This window comes from Agelaius tricolor, unplaced genomic scaffold (assembly GCF_023055355.1).
Source record: "Agelaius tricolor isolate 1412-34295 unplaced genomic scaffold, bAgeTri1.0.p SCAF_3, whole genome shotgun sequence".
Classification (NCBI taxonomy): domain Eukaryota; kingdom Metazoa; phylum Chordata; class Aves; order Passeriformes; family Icteridae; genus Agelaius; species Agelaius tricolor.
Genome location: NW_027269263.1, coordinates 67,742,331 through 67,758,717, shown reverse-complemented (window position 1 = coordinate 67,758,717; position 16,387 = coordinate 67,742,331). Strand labels below are relative to the sequence as shown.

The following is a 16,387-nucleotide window of genomic DNA, read 5'->3' as shown; positions in this document are numbered from 1 at the left end:
ACTCTCCCTCCCACTTGTGTTGCTCTCCCTCTCCCTTCATCGTCCCTGCCTCCCGCTTCTCCCCGCATCCTCGTGCCTGCTTTTCACGCCCCTCCCTCTCCAGGTTTTTTCTCCCCCTCTTTTATTTCTCCTGAAGTGATGCTCTTCAAGTTAACATGCCAGGAGAACGGGCTCTCTGCTCAGATGCAATTTAGTAATGAGCAGGAGAAGGCAGAAAGGGAGCAGGAAGGCTGCAGCTCTCCAGTGGGAGAATTCTGAGCAAAATAAAATGATGATGATGATGATAAAAAGGATCTGAAAACCACCTGTGTTTAACCACCACCAATGGCACAGGTTTGGTGTGCCCCTCACAGAGGGGGCTGCACATCCAGCCACAGCCCTGGGGCAGGCTGGGTGTTTCTGGAGATGGATGGTCTGCCTACATCTTCTTCTTCCTTCTTGTCTTTCCACCCTGGAACCTTCCCCCCAGGCAACCCCTCCCCTTGGCTGCCCTGCATTTGCAGCTCACACCTGCAGATTCTCTTCTTCTCACATCATCACCTCTCAAAAATGTCTCCCTCCCTCTCTTTACCTTGTCGTGGACACTTCCCACACCTTCTCCCACTCAAGCTGTCCCCAGCAGGTTCTGCCATGGTGCTGTCACACAGTTCCACACTGTTTTGGTTTGAAAAGCCAGGTGTCTGCTAAGGAAGGCAGGAGCCTCCCCGGAAATGGAAAATGTATACCCCCTCCCTCTGAATTGTTATAAATTTGAAATTAAGGAGCTCTCAGGAAAAAATATGGAAGCAGGAATAACAGTTCTTTACTAGGGAAGAAAATAAAAGTAAAATAAACAATGCAGTAAATCAAAACAAGACTGACAGAGTCAGAACACAACCTGACACCCTGTGGGTCAGGGTGTTGGTAGCAGTCCCATTGGAATTGTGGCTCAGCCCTCCTGGAGTGTCAGGTGTGGTTCTGTTGGAGCAGGGATCCTGGACAAGGGTGGAATTTTCCTCTGAAGATCCAGTGGAAGAGGCAGCTGTTCCTCTGGGAAATCCAGTGGAAAGGCTCTGCTCGTGTCCCAGAATCTCCAGATTGTATCCAGGTAGGAATGCTTGGCTCCTCCCCTGGGTGCAGCATCTCCCCATGGGATGATGGGATTGGCTCAGCCCTGCAGGGACACTCAGTGGCCATGGACAGCAGAGATCTCCTGCAGGGAGGGTTGGCTGTGGGAGAGATAAAGAAAAAACTGCCCAATGAGCAGCAAATAACTGCCCCAGCTCTGACAATAGGTGGCAAATAGAACACACATTGCTTGGCAATCAAGGGCACACACCCACCCTCATGCTGAGGGGTGAGGTTCCCACCAACACCACGTTCAGCCTGGAGAGCAGCACAGAAAGCAGCTCTTCTCCCCATGGCACAACCCTATCCTCCCTTCTCCCCCTCTGAACGGCAGAGATCTGGCAACAAAACCCCAAAACTGTGACTTTTGAGGGTTAAATCCACTCAGCAAACACAACAGGCTGGAGATTCCTGCCCAGCTCTGGCACTCAGGCACAGCCTGTGCTGAAGGTGCCACCCTGCCTCTGCTCTGAAGTTTTCTCCTTCTCTCCAAGCTGTGTCAAGATGTTTCCAGGACAGTGCTGATTTCCATGGCCCAAAGAGTGCCATGGGCTGGGAGAACCTTTAACAGTGTGGCTTGGAGGTCAGAATTTGAATGCTTGCCCCAGTCCTGCTTAGTTTTGTGCTACCATAAAATGAGCACCCCTGGCACAAGGTGATCCACACCAAAGATGTAAATCCTTTTCTTGGGCTGCATTGAGCTATGCTAAGTCATGTGGGAGTGAAATAAATCTCATAATCATGATGATCATATTTTAGGGCTGTTTGTGCCAGTAACATAAAACAGACTAGGGGTGAACTCAAGAATCATCTTCTGCACAGGCCTTTTTTGGGTTATTCCAAGCCAAAATGTTGCAAATAATGACTAGGAAAAAATCTGGGAAACAGCACTGGCTGGTGGCTCTCCCAGATGAGTAATTTGGATATTATCATCATGTTTTGTGTCAGGAAGAGAGTTTAGGCATGTTCCCATAGAGATACCACATGGAAGCAGTGCCACACAGAGGTGACCAAGATGCCACTGCTTTCACATCCAGCATCACCATGGGCTGGGCTGGGAGGTTCAAATGCCAAACTGACCCAAACCTGCTAAATTATCTACAGAGATCCCCACTGGTAGCAGCTGAAGCAGAACAACTCAGCAAATTTGAAATCTCACAAAAAACTAAGGAAAGAGGTGTATCCCATGAGGTCTGGAAAACACTGGGTTTGACTGATGTTTTGCAGGCTTTTTGGGGTACTTTTGGGTACTCTTCTTGCACCCAGCATGGAGAAGTAAAGAGTTTCTGAGTTTTTCTTACATTGGCCAATACTTGCTGACTTTGAGGGGGAAGGTATGGAGAGACAGGGCCTTTCAGCATAAATATTTCCAAAGCCTTTGATTTGGGATTGTATAAAGATAAAAACCACTTTAATAACCCACAGACACAGTGAAACAGGAGCACAGAGGGAAAATCTCTCAATATGCCCACAAATGAAGGAAAGAAAAAAGTCTGAGAGCCTTGACTCTGTCACCTTCATCTTCCAGGAGGAGAATTCTGCTATCAGTCTCCTGTGCAAGCCAGGCCTCAGTTTCTACATCTGTAAAATAAGGATAAATAACATGATCTCATTTTGTAGGAGGACTTCAATATTTTTAGGTTCTATTAGAAAAAGCTCAGAGTGCTTCTAATCACTTAACAGCTCAAAATGGAGCTAAGCATTAATCACTGCTGTCTGTATTAGAGTGGAATCAACTCTGCTTCAAAGTGGGAAGCAGACTGAATTTCTGGAGCAGAAGGAAGGGTAAAGGCTGGTTGTGAATCCCTGGAATCAGCCTAATAATGAACCACTGTGTATTCACTGTTACCTTTTGGGATTTCTGTCAAGTGGGAAACCTGAGGGGCATCACCTTAACACAAAATCCTGGTGAGATTCACACCCAAGTTTAATCTGTGGGTTGGCCAGCATTGCTATAGGACACGAAAGAACAGAAGCTCAAACCGCTGCTCTCAAGGTGAAGAAAAAGGGAAGTTTATTTTCTGACTCTAACATTTATAGTTTATAGTGACTGTGGATTGGAAGGTGACAGTGCCACCTCTCCAATGACACTGGACAAACCAACAGTCCATCAACTTTCTCCTCCTCCATAAAGGAATGCAAAACAATGAGTTATTTACAGAAAGTGTGTGAGAAAGTTCGCTACAAGAATGTCAGCATCAGAAGGCTGAGAAAATCTTAAAAAACCAGGGTGACAGGCCAGGTCTACAAAATTCTTTTAAGATGAAGTGCTGAGTCTGAGGCAGGTTGTTGGTGACACTTTATGACATTCAGTCCATGAGAAAGGAAGGGACTGAGGCCAAATCACTGCCCAGGCATCATTTCCTCCAACCTCGTGCTTGTAGATCCTCACCTTACCTTCTGCTCCCATACCTCTTCCTCTCCCATAACTCTTCCTCTCCCATAACTCTTCCTCTCCCATACCTCTTCCTCTCCCATACCTCATCCCTCCTGCTCTCAGTTTCCAAAACCACCTTTGATGAAGAATGAGCTAACGAACTAACTTTATTTCAAGGAGGATGTCCATGGTTTTTCCCCCATTACTCACCCCCCTGGAGAGTTGCTGTTGTACCTCTGACATGAGCAGCCCAGAACACTTTCCCCCCTTTCTCCCACTGCCATCCCACCCTCCCCTGAGCTGCCTGCCTCTCTCAGGCCCTGTGTGTTTGCTGTCCCTGCAGTTCACCTGTACAAGTGCGGGGCCATGCGGGACAGCTGCGGACTCTGCCTGAAAGCCGACCCCGACTTTGAGTGTGGCTGGTGCCAGGGACAGAACCAGTGCACGCTGAAGCAGCACTGCCCAGCCCAGGACAGCCAGTGGCTGGAGCTCTCCAGCACCAAGGGCAAGTGCACCAACCCCAAGATCACGGATGTAAGTCGTGGTTCTGCGAGAAGCTGGGGATTTCCCTTTCCTTGGTTTGTTTTCCTGGTTTGGGCTTGGGTTGGTGATGGGGGGGTCAGGGCTGAGTTCTGATGGGCCAGGAAAAGCCTCTGGGGATATGAGGCCATGGTGGCTTCAAAGGCAGGAAGAAAATTTTTACAAAAATTTTTTTTACAACCCAGGGGTGACCCTGGGTGTTGAAACCCTGGGTGCTGAGAATTTCAGACTTTCTGTGCTGCCAGGCACTGACCCCAAGAGAACACTGCACTGACCTGAGGCCTGGAGAAGCTTCCAGAATGGAATGATGGAACTGGGATTGTGGGTGTGCAGTTTGAATAGAAGTGTGTGATATCACAGGGTGGAAAATTTAGAGTTTAAGGGTTTAGAATACAGTAATATAGATAAAGTAAGATGGAAGTTTTAGGGTGGAGGCTTGTCCTTCTTCTTCTTCTTCTTCTTCTTCTTCTTCTTCTTCTTCTTCTTCTTCTTCTTCTTCTTCTTCTTCTTCTTCTTCTTCTTCTTCTTCTTCTCCTTCTCCTTCTCCTTCTCCTTCTCCTTCTCCTTCTCCTTCTCCTTCTCCTTCTTCTCCTTCACCTTCTTCTTCTTCACCGTCTTCTTCTTCTTCTTCTTCTTCACCGTCTTCTCCATGGGTTTGGGTGGTTTTGTGTAATTGGATAAAAAAGTCCCCATTGTGGGCCATGGGTGGTTGGTTATTGGGTTAAAAGTGAAAATAATTCAGGTGTCATTTCTTAATTGGACAGTTTATCCTTAAAAGGCTTTGTAGAGAGAGAGATGGGGCTCCATTTTTAGCTTGTTAGAGTTCCCTATTGATCATGTTGACTGGGCCAAAGTAAAAGCTGGAGGAAAGGTTCAAAAAGGAAATGAGAGAATAGGAAGACCATTAAGACAAAGAGCAGAATAAGGGAGACAAGACAGGGGAGGCAAGTCAGGCCTGAAATCTAAAGGGATTTTTTTCTGCTGTCTTAGGATGCCTTTGTCATAATGCCAGGTATGTTTTCAGGGTCACAGGACTGGCAGCAGGACAGATCTGAGCCTTGAAAAAGAGGGCTCCATCCCTTCCAGCTGCCTCCTGCCTTGAGCACCTCTCAGTCACCAGGCCTTACTCAACATGAGCACCTTTTCAATGTGGCCAGGGCCTGATTTACAAATGGGAAAAGTCAGGAGGGAAATGACACAGGGAAAACATGGGAAAATGCAAAAGAGGAAAATCCAACCTCCACAGTGGTGCTTTAATAGGGATAGTTAGGTGTGTTATTTTCCTAGAAAGCAAGAAAAGCTTTTTAAAGTTATATTTGATTCAGATTCAAAAAGTATGGGTGTTATGGAAGAGCCCTAAACCAATATCTGTGCTTGAACATTTGGGGAGAGCAAAGGCTGGGTTAAATCTGTTTTCCTAGATGTTACTGAAAATAACCCCTTTCCCTGTGTTTTGATCCATCTCCCTCCCATTCACCAGCTTTCAAAGCTCTCTCTCAGTTGAACTGTTGGAGTTCAGTTTATTCTGATGTTTATGGCTCATTCTGGTGTTTCCAAGGTGAAGGTCTCTACTTTACTTGGATTTATCTGAGACTGGTAATTCTGACCCCACCTGGACCACCTGAAGCTGTGAAATCAAACCCAGGCATCCAGAAAGGACAGCTAAATTCAACTGAAAATTCAGCTTTGAGTTCTTGAAAATCACTTGGAGCCGGGGAAAACATTTTCAAAATATTTTCAGATTCTCAGACCTTTTGAAACAATGATAGAATTTGGTATAGGGCAGCTTATGGATAGATCAACTAAAGCAGAAATCCAAAACACAAGGACCTGGGTTTGCAGAGGTTCTGAAGGTTCACCCACATTTCCCTGCCATGCTTTAACCCTAATCCTTCATCTCCAGCCTCATTTTGAAGAGCAAACCCCTCATTCTCGACCCTGCAGCTCCAGAGTGCTTCAAATTCTGCTGGCATTTCCTCCAACAACTCTCTGAGCTCAAACAGATCATTGCAACACTCACTCATGAAATATTCCAGCTGCCTGCTGCAATCCTAAGTAGCTCTTGGAAGGCCTTTTTCTGAGCCATTAGCATGGAAGTAATCTCAAGTGACTGGATATATATTGCAGCTAATGGTAGGACTGGAGCTGTGGGGTGGGAGCATCCAGAGCCTGGAGAGGAGCCAGGGCTGGATCTCTGCAGGGAAGAACACGTGTACTCACACTTGTAGGGGCACTCACACCCCCTGCAGCACTGATCTCCCCGTTTCTCTACCAGCTCTGGCATTTACAGAGCCACTCAGGGAAATTAAGGGACTTAGAGACTCGCTGAGCCACAAAAACCTCCTTTAGGAGTGACAAGCAGCAGTTGATGTGAGCAGAGACTGGAAATTGAGATGCAGCTCTGGGTCTTCCAGAGGAAGCTGAAGCTTCCTGGCAGCTTTTGTTTCCCTGCCTGGATTTTCCTCTTCAAAACCGACAGGTCTCGTGCCACGTTTTTCACCTGTGGTAGAACAGGCTCCTCCTCTCCTGCTGTGAAAACAACCTGGAAACACCTTCCTCTTGGTTGAATCTATGCCAGAGCTGTGAAATAGGGTTAAAAAATCTTCCATGGGGTCCTGGGAGAATCCCAGGCCCTCCTGATTCCAGGAAATAAGTGGTTTTTAAGGAAATAAGTGGGTTTTGAAGCTGGCCTTCACAAATTAAATATTGCCCAGGGAAGGATTCGGTGGTGCTGTGTTGGCTTTGCTCTAGGAAGTTTCCTGTTGATGCTTTTTGAGTCACAGCAAGAATTTTTTGAAATCTTGTGCTTTAGACAGCTTTCCCTCTCCCTTTCTCTCTCCCTTTCCCCTTTCCCCTTTCCCTTTCCCTTTCCCTCTCCCTCTCCTTTTCCCTTTCCCTTTCCCCTTTCCCTTTCTCTTTCCCTCTCCCTCTCCCTTTTCCTTTCCCCTTTGCCTTTCTTTTTTCTTTCCTGGAAAACCACCACAAATACCTCCTGGTTCTCTTTAGAGTCAGACATAAGTCACACTCACTGAGGAGTTGGTTCACAACACCTAAAATTAATATCCTAAAGTTAATATCCTAAAATTTAATATCCCCTGGAGGTGCCTGGCTCTCCCTCCTTTTATTAAAGGTTGGCCCTTCTAAAATTCACCCTTTGGGTGGGAATTGCACCAACCCTGGTGCCAGGCTGGGTGCTGGGAAGGGGTTGGGAGCAGCAGGGCATGGCTGCCAGCCCCAGATTCCCACCTGGCAGAGCCAGGGGCAGGTGGGAATGGCCCTGAGACAGGGAATTCCCATTTGATCACTGCAGGGAGAGCTGTGCCAGCCCTGGCAGATGGCAGCCATGGCATCCTGAGCAGGCAGCAGGGAACACCCTGCTAGGGAAGTGTTTGAACCCCTCTCAAGTGAGCAGTGGCATGGCAAAGTGGGCAGGATGAGGAGCTGCAAGGGCAGGATAGAGATAATTAAGGGCCAGCCCTGTGATTCTGGTGTTGTTCCAATGCTCAGGACACAGTTCCAGTGCTGATTCTCACCTGGCTCTGGACAAGGGGGATGGAGCAGGACCCAGTGAGGGTCTGGTGCAGGGCCAATCTGGGATGCAAACACCATTCCAGCAGCCCCCAGGTTGGTTGGGATGGTTGCTCCTCTCATGCTGAGACCCAGAGGCTCCACAAATAATCTGTCCATGCTCCCTGCATGCCCTTCCAATGGCCCCAGCTGTCCCAGGAGGGAAACTGGAGCTCTTTCAGGAAGAGGTGTTGGCACAGAGCAGCTGCTGCTGTCTCAGTCAGCATCCACCTCCTCCACACCTAACCCAATACCCTGTTCCTGCTGTGGCTTGGCTGGTTTTTTTTCCAGGTGGACATTTTCAGCTGAATTTCTGATGCATGACCATTACCTCCATGTGCTTTGGGCTGGGAATTTAGGATTTCAAGTGACTGGCTCAACCCTTTATGTCCTTGTCTCGTCCTTTCTCCCATTTCTCTCCACCGTGTCCCTCTGCTGCCTTTCCATGGCTCACATCTACAAAGTGCAAAGCTCAGCTGCAGCTCCACAAATCCCCACAAAAAAATCTTCAACTCATCTCTGGATGTTTTGCAAGTAGTTAAAAGAGAGTAAATGAGGTCTGGGGCAGAATTTTGCATACTCTGTGTATCTGAAGTAGGTTTGTTCAGCATTTATAGTAAGTGTCCCTAGTGATCCCCAAAAGTTGTCTGTTCTTTCACCTGACAGGTTTTGTATTTTTGCTGCCCCCAGACGAAGGGAAGGAATGATGAATCTGAGTCCATGTTCTTAGAAGGCTAATTTATTATTTTATGATACTGTATTATATTAAAGAATGCTAAACTATACTATACTAAGGAATGCAGAAAGGATGCAGACAGAAAGCTAAAAAGATAATAATGAAAACTCGTGACTCTCTCCAGAGTCCTGACACAGCCTGGCACTGACTGGCCAAAGAGTGAAAACAACTCACACCAGAATCCAATGAAACAATCACCTGTGGGTAAACAATCTCCAAACACATTCCACATGTGAGCACAACGCAGGAGAAGCAAATGAGTTAATATTGTTTTCCTTTTTCTCTGAGGCTTCTCAGCTTCCCAGGAGAAAAATCCTGGGCGAAGGGATTTTTTCCAGAAAATGTGAATGCCACGGACAGGATTCTGGTGCCTGCTTTGATCGTTCTCCTTTCTCTTGGCTTGTTTCCCCAGATCAACCCCGTGACAGGCCCTCGTGAGGGAGGCACCAGAGTGACCATCCGTGGGGAGAACCTGGGGCTGGAATTCCAGGATATCGCCTCCCACGTCAAAGTGGCCGGCGTGGAGTGCAAGCCCCTGGTGGAAGGGTACATCCCAGCAGAGCAGTAAGTGGGGTGTGTGGCACAGCAAAGGCCACAGCACACCTAATGACATTCCTACCTGTAGGGCCTTCCAAGGAATCCATTCCAGCCTGGGAACTGAGGGGTGGAAGAGGCCATTCCTCACATGCAGCTTGGGATATTCCATTTATTTAACAATCCAGTTATTACTGTGTTTGGAATGCATATTTAGGTGATCCTCATGGCAAATGCCTTGAAGTTATCCTGGTTTTCACCAAGCAGTCACTCCAAAGTGTTCAATTCCAGTTTGGAAGGCAGCAATCCTGAAAAGTCTCTTGCTAAATGCAGGAGTGATCATTAAACCTTAGAGCTGCCTCCACCATGCCAGGCTGGAGCTGAGAGGGATGGAGCCAGACCTCAGCCCAACATTCCTCTGTGTGTTTAAGTGGATTTAACTCCACCTCAGCACTTGTCCCACACAGAAGCCACCACTTTCTCAAGAATAACTTCATCCACAATTTGGATTCTGGATGGGACAGTAGAGGGTGGATTAATCTTCAGTCCATCCCCCAGCTGTGTGCACTCTTAGCTGCAATTCCATCTTACCAAAACCACTCCTGAAACTCTGCTCCTCTTGGTATTTTCCCCTCAGGATCGTATGCGAGATGGGGGAGGCCAAGCCCAGCCAGCACGCCGGATTCGTGGAAATCTGCGTGGCCGAGTGCAAGCCCGAGTTCATGGCCAGGTCTTCTCAGCTCTACTACTTCATGGTAAGTTCCTGAAAAAGTTCTCCTTGGCCCTGAACTCCTTGGCCTTGCTCCTCTTTGCTCCCTCTGTCCATTGTCCTTCACCACGTTGAGCCTCCGAGCTCTTCGCTGCCGTTCCGGTGCACCAGATTGTTCATTCCATTTCCTTTCAACATCTTGTTCCCAGCAAAAATAGCTGGTCTAATTAAAGTTTTAACAACCTAATAATAGTCCAGATTATTAGTCTAGTTACAGTTCCATGCAGCCGCGGTCCAAATTAATACAGAAAATTCTCATTAATAGTTAAAAGTGCTGTACAGGAAAGAATAAAAAAGAGCTAAAAAAGGGAAAAATTTCCCTAGTATCTTTTTTTTTGGGGGGGGGTGTAATGATTTTGCTACCAACACCCCTCTGCTTGGAGCCACCAGTGTTGTCCAGAAGAAACTTGGGGGCTGTCACTACTCATTACAACCCCGGGATCTTCAGCAGCATGAGTGTGATGGTCTTGATTGGGTTTCTTTCTCCTCCCTCCTGGATTCCCCCAGGTGTTTATTCATCCCATCCACACCAGGAGCATTGGGATCAGGACAGATCCAGCTCAGGCTGCTGGTGAGCTGTAGGATGTGACTGGGGCTCAGTGCTGGTTTTGGATGCTCCATGATGAAACAGGAGACACCTGCAAGCTTCAGCTTCAGTTCAAGTGCAAACGCATGTTGTACACTCAACCTGTGCTTTATTCCTCCCTTCTGATGATGTTTCTTGTCCAAGAGACCTGATTATTCCTCTAAGGCCCCTTGCTGGGGACATGCAAGCATTGTCTGGCCTTGATCTGTTCAGATCCGTGCAGGTTTGAGATGAGAGGGTCCCTTTGTTCCCATCAAAAGCTTTCGGCTCTTGCAAGAGAATGGGTCTCTTCTGAAATTATTCACATGCCTGAGCATTTCTTTATGGTAAAGGGAACTTGTAATGAATGCAAATGTCTTGGATTCCCCCCTCGAGCTACAGAGGTTTCTCTGTTCTCTGCATTTCCCGGTGTCACTCGGGTGTTGCGGTGGCGGGGGCACGGAAAACACCTTGAGAGAAAGCCCCTACCAGGCAGCCAGAAGGGCTCTTTCCACGACATTGCACTTCAACGTGTCACCTTTGCTACTCCTGGAATTACTGTCTGCTTTTGATCATCCGTGTCCATCTGTGACAGCTTTTCCCTCCGCTTGCCGCCTTCCCGGCTGCCAGGGCACGAGCGCGAAGCCACCGGGGTTTTTCTCCTCTCAATACCTCCATACCTTTGTGCTAGACAAAAAAAACCCCAAAATACAGGCACTCTCCAGCCTGCCCATCATATTCCCTCTGCCGTGTCTGCTGCTTTCACAGTGGGAGCTGTGTTTTTTTGTCTTCCTCGGGTTTTTCTGCCAGGAGGGCAGAGATGCTGTTGCAGGAATCTCGACACGCCTTGGCATCCTGCAGCGGTGCGTGGCAGCTTCAAGGGAAAGAAGATGTTTGAAAAGCAAGGAAGGGGCAGCACCTGGGAGATAAATGTCACTTCTTGACTCATAGCAAATCTTCTGGAAAATTGGTTTTTGAGAGGTTTGAAGGAAAACTTGGTTGGAGTTGGCCAATTGGTTCAGCCTTACCCTGTCTTGCAAGAATTCGAAGAGATGATGGTTTGGGCTCAACAGAGTATTTGATTTCAGTGTTTTAAGAAAGAAGTGGCTTAGTTTAGAGATGCCAGAATGGTTCTTCTCCACCTTTCTAACCAGAACTTTTAAATTCAAATAGCTGCTCGTTTGTTTTAAACTCAACTGTGATCAAAACCTGCAAATTGCATTAGAAAGTACAATAAACCAAGAGGGAAACAAAGCTGAAATGAAATTTATGATGATCTAAATGAAATATATTTTTTTAGTTATTCATTTTCTTGCTGTGATTATTGTCCCAGTCTTTCAATGAAAAAAATATTACATTAACTGAAAAGTTTACCTTTATTCTGGCTTTAGATGAAAATATTGTGTCTCAGTGCAGGTGTTGTGGGCTGCTCCACATTTCTTCTGATTCTGTTCCTAAAATCCTTGTTTTGGGGAGCATTTCCCATCCATCCTTTTCATCTTTTCCCCTCTTGCTGCTCTTGTGGAACCTCTAGAAAGGAAACCCAGGTGCACAAGCTGTGTTTGAGTCACATCTTGCTCCTCCTGTGTTCCCAGGAGCAGTGGAATGGGAACCAAGGTCCTGACAAGCTCCATGGGGGGCAGTTTAGACCCAGCTCTGATGGTGCTGCTCTGTGGAAAACCTGTGTGCAGGAGATGCTGGAGGAACGAAAGGGTTGGGGAGCTGAGGAAAGTTGGTAAAATCCTAGAAAATGCATAAAATTTCCTGTCCTCTTTCCCTCATTGTCACTCTCCAGCCTATCACAGATCCACAAGACTCTCTTTACATTTTCCACCACCTTCCACCAGTGAGGAAATGGTGAATAATCTGGAGTTTTGCTGTGAATGTGCTGTGCAATATTCAGGAAGGCCACTGTGAATAATTAAAGGTTGATCACAGCTTGGAAAGCTGAGCCACAAACCCATTTGTAAGATTGGCTCCAGGCACAGCAGGGCTTTGCCAAGGAGCCTTCCTGCTGTGGCTGTGGCCTGTGAGGATCCTCAAAATGCCATGGCTGCTTTATCTACCCCAAGGAGAGGGCAGGGAACCCACCCAGGGGTGGGACAAAGCTCTTTTGGGTCTTTAACTCAGATGTTCTCTGTGATTTTTGAATCAGATGCTGCTGCAGTGCTGTTGTGTAGGCTTTGGGCATCGAGTTGGCCATTCCCAACCCATTTTCTGCCAGCATCAGCCATCAAGGTCAGCAGGAATTTGTACTGGTGGGGGTGTCCATCAGTAAGGGAGCTGCCATCAGAGCTTGAGGTGGTATCCAAAATATAAATTAGTGGTCCTGAAGTGCACCCTTTGCATTTCCATACTCTTCCTGCAGTTTTTATCCCATTAAAAGAGAATGGTAGAGAATATTTCCAGAAAACCACACTCCAGGCTTGGAGAATAGCTGGAATGCTGCCCAGTGGAAAAGGACCTGTGGCTGAACATGAGGCCAGGTGTGTCCAGGTGGCCAAGAAGCCAAAGGGGGATACCTGGATTGTATCAGGAATAGTGTGGCCAGCAGGACCAGGGCAATGCCCACCTTACTGTGCTGGGCACTGCTGAGATCCCACCTCAAATCCTGGATCCAGTTTTGAGCTCCTCAGGGAAGGGAACAGAGCTGGGGAAGGGTCTGGAGAGGCTGAGGGAGCTGGGAAGGGTCTGGAGAACCAGGAGGGGCTGAGGGAGCTGGGAAGGGTCTGGAGAACCAGGAGGGGCTGAGGGAGCTGGGAAGGGTCTGGAGAACCAGGAGGGGCTGAGGGAGCTGGGAAGGGTCTGGAGAACCAGGAGGGGCTGAGGGAGCTGGGAAGGGTCTGGAGAACCAGGAGGGGCTGAGGGAGCTGGGAAGGGTCTGGAGCCCCAGGAGGGGCTGAGGGAGCTGGGCAGGGGCTGAGCCTGGAGCAAAGGAGGCTCAGGGGGCCCTTGTGGCTCTGCACAAGTCCCTGCCAGGAGGGCACAGCCGGGGGGGTCGGGCTGTGCTCCAGGGAACAGGGACAGGAGCAGAGGGAACGGCCTCAGGCTGGGCCAGGGCAGCCTCAGGGGGGATTTTTGGGAAAATTTCTTGATGAAAAGGTTGCCAAGCACTGGCACAGGCTGCCCATGGAAGTGGTGAATCATTGTCCCTGGAAGTGTTAAAGGTGCTTAGGGAGGTGCTTTAGTTGTGGCCTTGCCAGTGCTGGGTTAATGCCTGGACTTTTCAAAAACCTCAAAAATTCCATGTTTCTAAGTATAAAACCAGATTCCAAGCCATCAGGTGAAAACCAGCCAGGTTTAAACACAGAAAGTGCCCAGCTCTGACAGCAGATCCTTCTACAGAGCTGTAAGTCCGGTTTTCATGTTCTGCCCTTCCTCCAAGAGCTGCATTTAGAACAGGAGCAAAATGGAAAAATGGAAATCTTGCCGCTGTTTTTCAAAATGATTAAACCAGAGGGGCCTGGGAACAGAGGTGGCTCTGTGTGTGCGAGAGTGGGAGCTGTGGGGTGTGTCAGGTGGTTTTATAAACATGGATTAATGGTCTCCAAAGCTCAATAAGGTGACTGCATGATGTACCTGCTCGCTCAGAGGAGCTGAGAGCTTCAAGCACTTGTGTCATCATTCTTAAAGAGAGGGGAAAGAAATAATCTTCATTTAAATGCATATAGTAGCTTTTCACTTGGGACTGAATGGAAAGTTTTTCTATTAAAATGCAAATGAAAGAATAAACTGTAACACCAAATTTCTCCCTGAATATTGATGTCTCCTCTCTGCATTGTGGTAACAGGGTGATCTGTGCCTTCAGAGCGCGAGTATTTTATCTTGATTTGGGGAAGAAGGGAGGGTGGCAAGGTAAGAAAAAGAGTTTTGAGATTTGGGGCCTCTAAAGGAATTGTGCCCCTTTTTTGATATATTAACACAGTGCTGTGTTAGGCTGGGAAAAGAGGCTCAGAAAATCAGCAGGAAAAGGGAAAAGGTGTTCAAAGGACAGTGCTGCTCCTGTGGCTGTTGCATTTCAGAGAAGCACCACCACCATGTCTCAGTGAAGGACAGCTCAAGGCTGCCTCAATATCCAGGTCAGATAAGAGAAAGATTTAAGGTCGTGAATGGCCATTTTGCACCAGGGCAGGTCCAGGTTGGACATCAGGAGGAATTTCTTCATAGAAAGGGTTGTTGAACATCGGAATTGCACCAGGAGGTGATGGAGTCCCATCCCTAGAGGCGTTCAAGGAACAGCTGGATGAGCTCTGTTCTGGTTGTCAAGGTGGGGATGGGTCACAGGTTGGACTGGATGACCTTGGAGGTCTCTCCCAACCTCAGTGATTCTGGCATCCTGGGTGGGAGAGGCAAGAGCAAACCCAGACGTTCTGCTGAGCCCTCCTCCATCCAAGGGGGAATGGCTTCCCACTGCCAAAGGGCAGGGTTAAATGGAATATTGGGAAGGAGTTGTTCCCTGTGAGGATGGTGAGGTCCAAGAAGCTGTGCCTCATCCCTGGCAGTGTCCAAGGCCAGGCTGGACAGGGGTTGGAGCACCCTGGGATAGTGGAAGGTGTCCCTGCCTATGGCTGGGGTGGGACTGGCTGATCTTTAGGTCCCTTCCCACCCAAACTCTCCTGTGATTCTGAGAATCAATAAAGTTGAGTGATCTTCTCAAAACCAAACCATTTTCATCACTTGTGAGTCCCACAGTTTGGAGGTGGAAATTCCCCATTAAGCTCCAATCAAACCAGTTCAGTGCCTGAGTTACCCTGCAGAGCTGGTGGTGTGTGACAGCAGAAAGAGCCCTGGGCTGTGCCAAACAAGCAGTGGAGATGAGAGGTTGTGACCCAAGGTGCTCCAGGCATGGACCTGTCCTTGCAGGAATATTTCTGAGTGGGTACAAGGGCAGATCTCATTTTGGAGGAGAGAGAACAGACTGGGGTTGGGTCTGAACTCATCCCACCAAAGCTGGCACTCGAGCAGAGGGTCTCTGACAGATCTGGTGTCACCCCAGGCTCCTTTATCAGCCAGATGTGGCCAACTTCAGAAGCCCAGATTAATCCTTGGGGTTGGTCCCTCTCTCCAGCATTAACAGGAGAGGGGAGGTCTCTGTGCTGTGTCTCCAACACCTCCCTTTGCCTCCACAGACTCTGACCCTGTCTGACCTGAAGCCGAAGCGAGGACCAGTGTCGGGTGGCACCCAGGTGACAATCACAGGCAACAACCTCAACGCTGGCAGCAATGTCATTGTGACCTTTGGGAGACAGCCCTGCCTCTTCTACAGGTACAGATGAGCCCTCCTTGCTGCTCATGCCTGAGTGCAAAAGATTAAATGCCACTTAAAGTCAGGAAACTTCTCCTGCAGCCCTGACACCTTGCCCCTCAAGCGCCTCCTTTGCTGCAACAGGACTTGTGCATTCTGCACCATGCACAGCCTTGCTGGCCATGTTTTGGGGAGAGAAAATAGGATTTATTTCATTGTTTTGACTGGTATTTGATGTGCTTTTTCCCGTGGCCTCTTGTCAGATTTCAGTACAATTCTCCACGGTCCTGCGCTCTGCTACTTGCTCTGGGAGTGCGTCGTTTAAAAGATTCATTTTCATGTCCCTGCTTTAGTGGAGGTGACAAAGAAAATCTGACAACATCAGTTCGAAGTACTAAACCACCTCCCTTTTATCCCAGAATAGTCCTGTAGTGCTAAGAAATGGATGATTTGCAACATTTCAGCTCCGTGTTGGCTCCTGCTCAATGGCGCTTCAGAGAGGCTTAATGTCAGTGTTACCTGCTGGATGTTCCCTGATCCCTGTGAGAATGAGTCTGAATCCCATTCCCAGGGGCTCCTGCAGCTCCAAACTACCCTGAGCAACACATTTTGCTGCCAGTAGAGATGGGGGCTGAAGATGAAGTTGGCACATTTCTCCCAAATATGTCCTTGGCAGAGGAAAAGCTCATTCACAGGAGACCTGGGAGCACTGCCCTGGGGCAATGCCCTTCCCTCTCCTGGCTGTGGGGATCCTCTTTAGCAGCCTGTCATGACTGTGGAGCGATCCAGCATCCAAAATTCAGCAGGGTGAAGTCACAGGCTGTGATTTGAAATGCCAAGTGGGAGCCACAGCTGCTTGGAGATGCTCACTCAAGGCTGGGGAATTTTAGGAGGGATTGAGCATTGTCTTTTGGGGGAATTTAGAGGGCACCTGGAGGGTGCAGTCA

At 48.2% G+C, this 16,387-nt stretch overlaps 1 protein-coding gene across 2 annotated transcripts in view; it reads left to right on the top strand.

Annotated features, from left to right (window-relative positions):
• Positions 1 to 16,387, top strand: part of PLXNA4 (plexin A4) — a 506,662-nt gene that overhangs the window by 418,572 nt on the left and 71,703 nt on the right. For both annotated transcript variants that reach the window (XM_071424190.1, XM_071424191.1), the window contains exons 12-15: positions 3,828 to 4,018; positions 8,740 to 8,891; positions 9,499 to 9,616; positions 15,325 to 15,461. In XM_071424190.1, the coding sequence (XP_071280291.1) occupies positions 3,828 to 4,018; positions 8,740 to 8,891; positions 9,499 to 9,616; positions 15,325 to 15,461 (598 nt within the window). The remainder of the gene's footprint in view (positions 1 to 3,827; positions 4,019 to 8,739; positions 8,892 to 9,498; positions 9,617 to 15,324; positions 15,462 to 16,387) is intronic.